The following is a 12,833-nucleotide window of genomic DNA, read 5'->3' as shown; positions in this document are numbered from 1 at the left end:
GACTTCTTTCTATAGGCATTAAGACCTATTGTGAGGTTTTACTTTCCAGTCGGGTTAAATCTCATAAACAGGAACGTTGTTATGTCCCTGGGATTTTATATAATGTCCTGGGTATTTTATTAATATAACTTCCGTTCAGATTGTAACATGTAATGAAATGTAAAATCAAATGACAAATGTTTTCTTCAATTCCCGAGGATCGAACTCGCAACCTTCATATCTGTAGCCCAGTGAGTGTACCATGAGGCTACAGTTGATAAGCCTCACTGGTTTTTAGAATGTCCTTTTCAAGATCTGTACGCCAGCAACAGATATTTTAGCGCGTTTCCTAAGGTTCATGGAAAGTATGTTCGAAACATAAAAATGTTGATAAATGTTGTTTTAAGTTTCTTTTTTCGGTTTATAAGCATGGAAAAACACTGACCCTCGGTTTTGGTAGACAGATCATGCCCTGGGGGTTGGGAAAAACCGCGGGGGCTTCGCCCCCTTGGTTTTTCCCTCTCCCCAAAACCTCGTGAGCGTGTTTTCTCCAATACATAATACACAGAGCAATGAGCTTGGGCATTATTTTTACACCGGCAGTGTTAATTCTCGAAATCAGGGCTCCCACACGCAATGCACACTACACTACAAGACTACAAGCTCCCCAACTAGGTAGTCACCGGTGTCTTTAATTGTATTTAATAGCAGGGACTGAACAAGATATAGAATGAGGTGCTCATTTCCTCCTTACAGTTGTTATGGGAATGCTGGGACTGTGTCACCAAGAAGGAAGTGTCACCTGTGCAACAGTCCCAAGGTTCTGAAGCTCACCTGAATGCTTCAGAAATAGTGTATTAGAAGGTCATACAAGGGCAGGGAATGAGCCAGAGACGTCACAACGGACAAACTCATCTTTCTCGCCAAGTATTTGTATGAATCAAGCAACACTGGACAATGATGCATATAACATTGGCACAAGTGCTGCAAGTTGGATTTGATGTAAGACAATATGAACAATGCTCAGTGTAATTCTGGTCCTTGGGAATCACAGATATTTCAACTGTTGCCGGAGCACAACAGGCAAGACATTATTGGCTACAAACAGAATGTAGCAGTTTACATGTGGGTGAGGGTTAGGCTGTCACCACATGGCCCAGTGATGATCAAGAACGTTAACATGTTTGGCCCAGTGATGATCAAGAATGTGAACATGTTTGGCCCAGTGATGATCAAGAACGTGAACATGTTTGGCCCAGTGATGATCAAGAACGTGAACATGTTTGGCCCAGTGATGATCAAGAACGTGAACATGTTTAAAACTAAATCAAAACACTGGGTCTCTAATACTTAATAAAATTGACATAAAAAAAATGTCCACATGCCTTGAAGAAAAACGTACAGATCATACAATGTCCGCTCTGGGATGGAGTGAGTGAGTTAAATTATATGTCGCATCGGCATTCTTTCAGCAACATAGCGACCTGAGGGATGGAAATTAACTAAAAAAACAAACAAGACCACAATGCCAGTTGTATTTGTTTTCTGCTCGCGCTGAAAAGAGCTACCAGTCCTCGTATAATAAGACTTTCAAATTTCAATCTTCAAAGATTTCAAAGGTTGTGCCAAATGTCGAGGGCGATTGATAACTTTCAGCATGAGCAAGACTTACAGGCCCTACAGGCTAGTCCAACCATAATTTTATTAGCTGGAGGTAAACTTTATTGGCCGAAGATAAATGTTATTAGCCAGAGGTAATTTCTACTAGCCGCGGGCCCACATGTAAGCAATAATTTCCATCCCAGTCCTTCTCACATTTAGCTGGCTTCCGACCACCTCATTTTACTTACTCTACGAATCTTCTACCTTTGAATACCAGCATCCTGTCTACACAGGATCACAGTGAAGTGACGTCTCCTGTCCGGCAGTGTGAAGTTACAATACATCAACACCATCCACTAGCATCGCAACAAACCACAGCGCTGTAGTTTGTACCAGTTATAGTGCTGAGAGACATCCATCGGCACAAGACATACACTCATAAGCTGACAGGCATACACTCAATAAAGTTTATCAAAGATAAATAATAGTTGATAAAATTGTGACTTTTATCAGATCAACTGGTGACAAGTTCTGTCATTTATCTTACTCTCGTCTTATCACCTTTCTTGCTTCAAGGAGCAATTAATAAGTAATCAGTTCGCGCCAGGTTTTGATTGATATAATGTGTGATTCTGTCAGTTGTTTACATGAAACCAAAACTACAATAAGAAATATATTAAAGCATTATCACCGTCGTAAGTGTACAAAAATAGAGATTCGCAGCAAGATGAGTGTCGCAAGACAAACGTCCTCAACACCTAGGTTTTCCTGATGCTCGGACGTTGATGGACTTCCTGGAAGTGGCATTCTATCCCTGCGCCAGTTATCGGTCATCAAACCCGGGCATTGGAAATGTCTTGGCAAAGTCGTTCACCTCCGCCTTGAGGGTTCTCATCTTCTCTACTGTGGCAGAATCCTCTACTAGAAATTCCTTAAAGTCCTTCAACTTTTCTGAAACAATAAATAACAATAAAATGTTGTTGTTTGTATGTTTTTTATGTAACACTGCAATATTCAAGTCAGATGATGGCAGCCTATAAATAATTGAATCTAAATCAGGCAAACCAGTGATTGATATTATGAATCCCATGATATGTCAATACCTGTATCAGTATTTTGGAGACATGCCAAGTTAATGCCCTTAATATGCCAGTAAACGTTCAAAATACGGATCATCTAGAAAGCAGCTGTATATGAAGCAAGTGAAGGCTATCGCTGTCATAACAAAAACTTATAAACATTGGATGGTTTGTGTTTGTTGTTAAGAATTCAAAAAATAAAAGAAGTGGTCCTCAGGCAATGACTTTTGAAAATATAGTGCGGGCGGGCAGTGGTTTTTTTTTGCTTGTTCAAAGTAGTATGTAAGGAAATAAACACTTGTGTACCATCAACCAAGCATACAAACTTCTACTGCTGCCATGACCATAACACGAGATGCGCAGTAAAGCTGTGTGCATGTAAAGGGAGGTAACTGTGTGCGTTATTGGATCGCAATGTTTTTAATCATCAGGATTTTTATATCTTTTTGAAAATGGAAATAAAAATGAAACATGCAGCAGACTTAATGATAATGCGGGCAGTGCCTGAGAAACAAGGCTATTGGTTTTTTTAGCCTAAATGCCCTATATGCCAGTAAACGTTCGAAACACAGATCATCTGGAAAGCAGCTGTATATGAAGCAAGTGAAGGCTTCTATCACTGTTTCAACAGAATCTTCCAAATATTGGTTGCTTTGTCTTCGCACTCAGCAATATTCGAGCTGTAAATAATTGAGTCTGGACCAGACAATCCAGTGATTGCTAATGTGAGCAATGATCCATGCTATTGGAGTGCAATGACACACTCAACCAAGTCTGACCACCCAATCCACTAAGTCACCTCTTTTATCCAGCATAGGTAGTCGGGGACCAGTTCTAACCCAGAACCCCCACAGTATAGCTAAACAGTTGCCTTGGCAACCATTGAGTCTTACTTGTCTGGTTCTGAACCTCCAGTCCGATGTGGACGCCCCTGTTAAGGAAATCAACGACGGTGCGGAAGTCGTCCTCCTTGAAGCCTCGTGTCGTGAGGGCTGGTGCACCTGGAATGTCAGATGTAGTGAGAGAGTGAGTGAGTGAGTTTTACACAATTATATTGCAGCATTATGGTGGGGACGCCAGAAATCTACTTTACACAGTGTACCAATGTGGGGGTTCGAACCCAGACCTTTGACAGGCAAATGGATTAACCACTAGGCTATCACAGGGCTTTGTCAGGGCTGAGGCATCATGTCAGGGCTGATGCATCATGTCAGGGCAATGTCAGGGCAATGTCAGGGCAGTGAGTGAGTGAGTGAGTGAGTGAGTGAGTGAGTGAGTGAGTGAGTGAGTGAGTGAGTGAGTGAGTGAGTGAGTGAGTGAGTGAGTGAGTGAGTGAGTGAGTGAGTGAGTGAGTGAGTTGGGCTTAACCCCACTTTTAACAGTATTCCAGTTATAGCAGATTAATGTGGGAGGAAAGCCCAAAGTGATGCAGGTCTTAGGCGTTTACCACTTCGATGAAACGCATGAGCACGGGTATGGTGCTGACAAACCTAGAAACATAATCGGGTGAACTGGGATTCAAACCCGAAATCATAGGTTTCTGGCGTGCCCAAGGGACGCAACGAATTGCGGCGCCTTAGACGACTGGGCCACCCTTTTCCCCTAGTTGGGCTGTGGAACCAGGAACACCTTTTGAAGTTATTAAAGACAACTGTCAACTGTCAGTCCAAGCTAGCTTACATCAGGTCATTTCTACATTTGAACCAGGTCATAAAAACAACACTTGAATCAGGTCAAATTAACAACATTTGAATCAGCTCATATAAAAAACAATTGAATCAGGTCACTTAAACAACTCTTTACCTTTCCACTTTTTATTATCTAGGTCCATATAGCAATAAATGATTGTAACATATAGACATTGTTTCTCTCTCCCACATCACTAATTACACTAACACTCAACCCACATGGACCAGGGGCCTACGGTTACGATTACTCTGTTGAAGGAATGTGTGAGAGATTGTAGAACCACGATGTACAGGGGCCTACGGTTACGATTACTCTGTTGAAGGAATGTGAGTGAGTGAGTGAGTTTGGTTTTACGCCGCTTTTAGCAATATTCCAGCAATATCACAGCGGGGGACACCAGAAATGGGCTTCACACATTGTACCCATGTTAGGAATCGAACCCAGATCTTCGGCGTGACGAGCGAACGCTTTAACCACTAGGCTACCCAACCGCCCCTGAAGGAATGTGAGAGAGAGATTGTAGACCCACAATGTACAGGGGCCTACGGTTACGATTACTCTATTGTAGGAATGTGTGAGAGATTGTAGACCCACAATAACCAGGGGCCTACGGTTACGATTACTCTGTTGAAGGAATGTGTGAGAGATTGTAGACCCACAATGTACAGGGCAGGGGTCCGGAAAATTTAAAATCCCAATCGGACATTTGCATTTAGGCCACGCCCCCTTCAAATAGCGTATTTTAGTACGACTTTTCACACACATTACAAGTTTACGTATTCATAATATGATGAATTATGAATTGTTTCAATTTAAATTGTTTAATTTACCGGACAATTAATAACAAATAATATTTTAGATTTACATGGAAAAAATACGTTTGTTTCTGTTATAATAACGATCTGTTAACGTAGTGAACGGTCTAATTAATATTCATGAGTTATATTCATGAGTCTGCTCAAGTGTACGCGTTGTAACATTTGGATCGAGACTATTATCCCATATTTGGTTATCACGTGACCTCACGGGAAAAGGTGTTTTTTTAAACTAAAGATTTTTTTAAAAACAAGACAGATATTTTAATCACAAATACTAAAATATCGTTGATAGCAATAGTTATTTGAATACTTTTTTCATCTGTACTTAATTATTGACCATAAAAAAATTGGATATCGATCGTCCGAGAAAGCAAAATGGCGGTCAATCAAGATTCAATATACGACTAGCTACTGAAAACAATAAAATCTGCAAATCCTCATTGTTTGGCAGATCCGCCCGACTGATCTGCATCGGTCGACTGGCTGTCGTCACGCTTTCGCTTCTTGTCTGAGGTTACGTATCGTAGCATTGTGAGGATAATGAGGTACATCGATGATGCAAGGTATTAATGTACAGTTGTAAACACCTTTCACTCAAATTAACAAGATGTTCTCAGTAATTAATCCTCAATTACTCAGTGTCAACTCAGTTTATTGCCTATTACAGTGATTGACAGATTGGACTATCATGTAGGTACGATGTATTTACAGCAATCAAAACAAACAAAGCTTGTCAGTGTAGTTAATCTTCATTGTGTTGCAACTGCAGACAGAATCAGTCCTATCTGTTGATCATGTCCGGTCAAAATTTAAGAATGTCCGGACAATACTTTTTAAAATGTCCGGTAAGCAATATTTTAAAACGGACATTTGAGATTCCCAATCGGACATGTCCGGCGCATATGACGGTTTCCGGACCCCTGGTACAGGGGCCTACGGTTACGATTACTCTATTGTAGGAATGTGTGAGAGATTGTAGACCCACAATAACCAGGGGCCTACGGTTACGATTACTCTATTGTAGGAATGTGTGAGAGATTGTAGACCCACATTGACCAGGGGCCTACGGTTACGATTACTCTGTTGAAGGAATGTGAGTGAGTGAGTGAGTTTGGTTTTACGCCGCTTTTAGCAATATTCCAGCAATATCACAGCGGGGGACACCAGAAATGGGCTTCACACATTGTACCCATGTTAGGAATCGAACCCAGATCTTCGGCGTGACGAGCGAACGCTTTAACCACTAGGCTACCCGACCGCCCCTGAAGGAATGTGAGAGAGAGATTGTAGACCCACAATGTACAGGGGCCTACGGTTACGATTACTCTATTGTAGGAATGTGTGAGAGATTGTAGACCCACAATAACCAGGGGCCTACGGTTACGATTACTCTATTGTAGGAATGTGTGAGAGACTGTAGACCCACATTGACCAGGGGCCTACGGTTACGATTACTCTGTTGAAGGAATGTGTGAGAGATTGTAGACCCACATTGAACAGGGGCCTAGAGTGCCAGGTTGCGTTGTACAAAGCCATCTTAGCGCTAAGGTGATCGCAACTCCCCTTACACTTATGACAGTCGTAGCGCCTAGGTTGTTTAGCTCAACGGTACCCTGGTTAACACTATTCTGTTGAAGGAGTGTGTGAGAGGTTGTATTCATCTCTGAATTCACATTGCTGCAAGAAAACTACAGTGGAGACTCACTTCTTCCTAAGGGTGGGTTATGTGCTGACCAGTCTCTTGACACGTTGCAGCCCATCTCTAGCAAAACAGAATCCCCCTAGGGGTCATGGAACAATCCTGTCCCTTGTACAAGTATGTGTTCTTGTGACCGTTATGTAGCACATCCCAACCACCCCCTTACCTAGACGCAGGCCCCCAGGGGTCATGGCACTCTTGTCCCCAGCACATCCCAACCACCCCCTTGACTAGACGCAGGCCCCCAGAGGACATGGCACTCTTGTCCCCAGCACATCCCAACCACCCCCTTGACTAGACGCAGGCCCCCAGGGGTCATGGCACTCTTGTCCCCAGCAAATCCCAACCACCCAGGGGACATGGCACTCTTGTCCCCAGCACGTCCCAACCACCCCCTTACCTAGATGCAGGCCCCCAGGGGTCATGGCACTCTTGTCCCCAGCACATCCCAACCACCCCCTTACCTAGACGCAGGCCCCCAGGGGTCATGGCACTCTTGTCCCCAGCACGTCCCAACCACCCCCTTACCTAACCGCAGGCACCCAGGGGACATGGCACTCTTGTCCCCAGCACATCCCAACCACCCCCTAACCTAGACGCAGGCCCCCAGGGGTCATGGCACTCTTGTCCCCAGCACGTCCCAACCACCCCCTTACCTAGCCGCAGGCCCCCAGGGGACATGGCACTCTTGTCCCCAGCACGTCCCAACCACCCCCTTACCTAGACGCAGGCCCCCAGGGGTCATGGCACTCTTGTCCCCAGCACAGGTGTTCTTGTTGACAGTGATGTAGCACATTTCTAGAACACGCTCTATGCGAGCACCGTCTGTGCCCTTGGGTCGAAGGTCAACCAGGACCAAGTGATTGTCTGTGCCCCCTGGAACAGAAGAGAAGACAAATTCAATCATTGTGACACAAACACCTTGGATACACCATCACACAATCAGGACACAACCATCTTGGATACACCATCACACAATCATGACACAATCATTTTGTATACACCATCACACAATCATGACACAACCACCTTGTATACACCATCACACAATCATGACACAACCACCTTGTATACACCATCACACAATCATGACACAACCACCTTGTATACACCATCACACAATCATGACACAACCACCTTGTATACACCATCACACAATCATGACACAAACACCTTGTATACACCATCACACAATCATGACACAACCACCTTGTATACACCATCACACAATCATGACACAAACACCTTGTATACACCATCACACAATCATGACACAACCACCTTGTATACACCATCACACAATCATGACACAACCACCTTGTATACACCATCACACAATCATGACACAAACACCTTGTATACACCATCACACAATCATGACACAACCACCTTGTATACACCATCACACAATCATGACACAACCACCTTGTATACACCATCACACAATCATGACACAAACACCTTGTATACACCATCACACAATCATGACACAACCACCTTGTATACACCATCACACAATCATGACACAACCACCTTGTATACACCATCACACAATCATGACACAACCACCTTGTATACACCATCACACAATCATGACACAAACACCTTGTATACACCATCACACAATCATGACACAACCACCTTGTATACACCATCACACAATCATGACACAACCACCTTGTATACACCATCACACAATCATGACACAAACACCTTGTATACACCATCACACAATCATGACACAAACACCTTGTATACACCATCACACAATCATGACACAACCACCTTGTATACACCATCACACAATCATGACACAAACACCTTGTATACACCATCACACAATCATGACACAACCACCTTGTATACACCATCACACAATCATGACACAAACACCTTGTATACACCATCACACAATCAGGACACAAACACCTTGTATACACCATCACACAATCATGACACAAACACCTTGTATACACCATCACACAATCATGACACAAACACCTTGTATACACCATCACACAATCATGACACAAACACCTTGTATACACAATCACACATTAGACATCATTTACACCCCACGTTGACTAGACAAATACTTAATGTAAAATATTATAATAAAGTTAGATTTAGTTACTGGTAATATCATAATAGCAGTTATTATATACAGTGTAGTGATCTTTGCCAGACAAACCAGTGACTGAACGCATGGGCAATGATCCATAATTATAACATGTCACAAAGACTGACAACCACATCTAACCTTCCCGCCTCACACCCGGGATAGAGTCAGGGCATCTACTCTAACACGGGTCCCACGCGGTCCAATAAAGTACTGACCTGAGACAACTTTGTAGCCATGTTTCACCAGGGCATCACTCATGGCCTTGGCGTTCTTCAGCACCTGTGTCTGGTATTCACGGAACTCTGGTGACGCTGCCTAGAGGAGAAGTGAGTGAGTAAGTATGGTTTTATGGTATTATGGTTTTAGCAAGATTCCAGTAATATCATGGCGGGCATCACCCATTGTACCCATATGGGGACTCAAACGTGTCTTTCCTGTGACGAGCAAACGCCTAAACCACTAGGCTACCCCACTGTCCCCAAGAAGTGGAACGCAGTTAGGTGAAAGGCTTCTAGCCATGTTGTCTCTACACCATACAAGTGAGTGAGTGAGTGAGTGACTATGGTTTTACGCCGCTTTTAGCAATATTCCAGCAATATCACGGCGGGGGACACCAGAAATGGGCTTCACACAATGTACCCATGTCAGGAATCAAACCCGGGTCTTCGGCGTGACGAGCGAACGCTTTAACCACTAGGCTACCCGACCGCCCCCTACACCATACAACCTGACACATCCAGCAGAATCTCTGATGTGGCATGTTTAGAGTGAGTGAGTGAGTGAGTGGGTGGGTGAGTAGGTGAGTGAGTGAGTGAGTGAGTGAGTGAGTGAGTGAGTGAGTGAGTGAGTGAGTGAGTGAGTGAGTGAGTGAGTGAGTGAGTGAGTGAGTGAAGTGGCCTGTAAATACAGGAGTGTTGTCCAGGCAAGATTGCAAGGCTGCATGAGTGTTGTAGGAATACCTCTTTGAGAGCGATCGCAACGCCAGCGATCTGGTGTTCATGCGGTCCTCCCTGCAGGGCGGGGAACACGGCCCCGTTGATCAGCTTGTCCAAGTCCCACAGTATTTCCTTCCCAGTCTTCTTGTCCACCCCCTTCACCCCCTTCCTGTAGAAGATGATGCCAGACCTGCAACACACAAGTCCCTGTACTTCACCGGGGGCAGGTGGTGAAAGAACGTTCAATTTTAGATGTCATGACTTAGTTTTGTCTATGCTGCATGTTTCTTCTCTCACACGCTTTGATCACATTCCTACATTAACACATATTAATGTTTTAAATGTACACTTGTTTACACTAGTCTACTAACCAGTATATTATCATGAGCCGAGTACTTTCTCCTCTAGAGAATATTGACACTTTCATATGAAAGTGATGCAAGGTAATCACAATGGCCAGTGAGCTGTTTCTAAAACAGCATTGAATACATAGTCAAACACTGTTGTGTCCAAGTTGAAGAGACCTACGTAAATGTTTCAAGTTATCCAAGGTTCGACACAACCGGAAGTGATGAATAAGGAAGGAACACGTAGGGACTAAGCTTTTACTTCGATACAACCAAAAGTTTGACACAACGGTGTTTGACACAACGGTGTTTGACACAAGAGTGTTTGACACAAGGGTGTTTGACTATAGTTGTTTCCATTCAGCCATGAGAAGACACCATATTTCATTAAATAAGAACAATGGTGCTTGTTTTATTCAGCCAGCTCCTAGACCCAACACCTTGAACTTGAGCTATTCGTTTATACCTGGATTTGTAAAGCATCAATTACTTTCATTGTAAATTCTTGCCATATGGTGCTTATTTCAGGTGCTCAGCAGGGACCCTTCATTTTCTATTCATACAAGGGAGAAATCAGTTAATGTAATGTAGCTATCGGCACTTATGGGGGCTGAGCTAATTTAAAGCTATCATTTTGATCAAAGCTGCTTCCTTGTTATAGGAAATATGGTATGAGTCGTCTAGTTTTGAGTGTAAGAGGAAATACGGCATGAGTCATCTAGTTCTGAGTATAAGAAGAAATACGGTATCAGTCATCTAGTTCTGAGTATTAGAGGACATACGGCATGAGTCATCTAGTTCTGATTACTACAAGAAATATGGTATCAGTCATCTAGTTCTGATTATTAGAGGAAATACGGTATCAGTCATCTAGTTCTGAGTAAAAGAGGAAATACGGTATCAGTCATCTAGTTCGGAGTAAAAGAGGAAATATGGTATGAGTCATTAGTTCCGAGTATTACAGGAAATACGGCATGAGTCATAGAGTTCTGAGTATTACAGGAAATACAGCATGAGTCATAGAGTTCTGAGTATTAGAGGAAATATGGTATGAGTCATTAGTTCCGAGTATTACAGGAAATACGGCATGAGTCATCTAGTTCGGAGTAAAAGAGGAAATATGGTATGAGTCATTAGTTCCGAGTATTACAGGAAATACGGCATGAGTCATAGAGTTCTGAGTAATACAGGAAATACGGCATGAGTCATAGAGTTCTGAGTATTAGAGGAAATATGGTATGAGTCATCGAGTTCTGAGTATTAGAGAAAATACGGCATGAGTTGAGTTCTGGGTGTCCCTGAGTCTACTTCTCATTACCTGGGCCCTCTCAGTGTCTTGTGGGTCGTGGAGGACACGACATCTGCGTACTCGAAGGGGCTCGGGATGACATCTGCTGCCACCAGTCCAGATATGTGAGACATGTCCGCCAACATGTAGGCTTTGCACTGATTGCAGATCTGCAACACACACACACACAGCCCAAGTATTGACCAGGTATACAGGTACATATCAAACCTAGCATCAGGGCGAAATGGTCTGGCACACCTAAGTGGCGCAACTATCCACAGCCAATGGCAGCAGCTTAGACAACTGGGCCATCTAGTGTCTGTGTTTAAAGATTCAGTGAATTGCTCACCTCTCTGAATGCCTTGTAGTCAAGGAGACGGGAGTATGCAGTGGTGCCAGCAATGATGAGGCGAGGACGGAACAGTCGGGAGGTGACGCTCAGCTGCTCATAGTCAATGTAGCCGGTCACAGGCTGAAGTAGAGAAAGTTCAAATCATCTCAATATGGACATGTTTAGTTCCTATAAGAATATGATCTAGATTGTCCAGGATATTAACTTGATGTGAGTGAGTGAACGTCAACCCTGGGCACCCATCCATGCCATCAGCACATTGTGACCATCTAATCCTCATTCCCTGACATCAAGCACATTATTCTGGAGACCCTGTCAGCCCTAACATCAAGCACATCGTTCTGGCAACCCTGTCAGCCCTAACATCAAGCACGTCGTTCTGGAGCCCTGTTAGCCCTAATATCAAGCACATCGTTCTGGAGACACTGTTAACCCTAACATCAAGCACATTGTTCTGGTGACCCTGTCAGCCCAAACATCAAGCACATCGTTCTGGCGACCCTGTCAGCCCTAACATCAAGCACATCGTTCTGGAGACACTGTTAGCCCTAATATCAAGCACATCATTCTGGAGACCCTGTAAGCCCTAACATCAAGCACATTGTCTGGCGACCCTGTCAGCCCTAACATCAAGCACATCATTCTGGAGACACTGTTAGCCCGTACATCAAGCACATCGTTATGAAGTCCACATTAGCCCGTACATCAAGCACATTGTTCTGGAGACCTGTCAGCTCTTAATCAAGCACATCGTTCTGGCGACCCTGTCAGCCCTAACATCAAGCACATCGTTCTGGAGCCCTGTTAGCCCTAATATCAAGCACATTGTTCTGGAGACCCTGTCAGCCCTAATATCAAGCACATTGTTCTGGAGACCCTGTCAGCCCTAATATCAAGCACATTGTTCTCGAGATCTGTTATCT

General features: G+C 43.7%; 1 protein-coding gene across 1 annotated transcript in view; it reads right to left on the bottom strand.

Moving 5' to 3' along the window:
* Positions 1-1,723: 1,723 nt before the first annotated feature.
* Positions 1,724-12,833, bottom strand: part of LOC124119058 (serine hydroxymethyltransferase, mitochondrial-like) — a 31,850-nt gene continuing 20,740 nt past the window's right edge. The window contains exons 6-12 of the mRNA XM_046481447.2: positions 11,908-12,030; positions 11,589-11,728; positions 9,948-10,113; positions 9,204-9,303; positions 7,587-7,742; positions 3,554-3,661; positions 1,724-2,532 (exon numbers count right to left, since the gene is read on the bottom strand). Of these exons, the coding sequence (XP_046337403.2) occupies positions 2,405-2,532; positions 3,554-3,661; positions 7,587-7,742; positions 9,204-9,303; positions 9,948-10,113; positions 11,589-11,728; positions 11,908-12,030 (921 nt within the window). The 3' untranslated portion in view covers positions 1,724-2,404. The remainder of the gene's footprint in view (positions 2,533-3,553; positions 3,662-7,586; positions 7,743-9,203; positions 9,304-9,947; positions 10,114-11,588; positions 11,729-11,907; positions 12,031-12,833) is intronic.

This window comes from Haliotis rufescens, unplaced genomic scaffold (assembly GCF_023055435.1).
Source record: "Haliotis rufescens isolate VD_foot unplaced genomic scaffold, xgHalRufe1.0.p SCAF_31, whole genome shotgun sequence".
In the NCBI taxonomy this organism is placed as follows: Eukaryota; Metazoa; Mollusca; class Gastropoda; order Lepetellida; family Haliotidae; genus Haliotis; species Haliotis rufescens.
The sequence above is the reverse complement of the archived record's forward strand: the minus strand, read 5'-3'. Positions and strand labels throughout refer to the sequence as shown.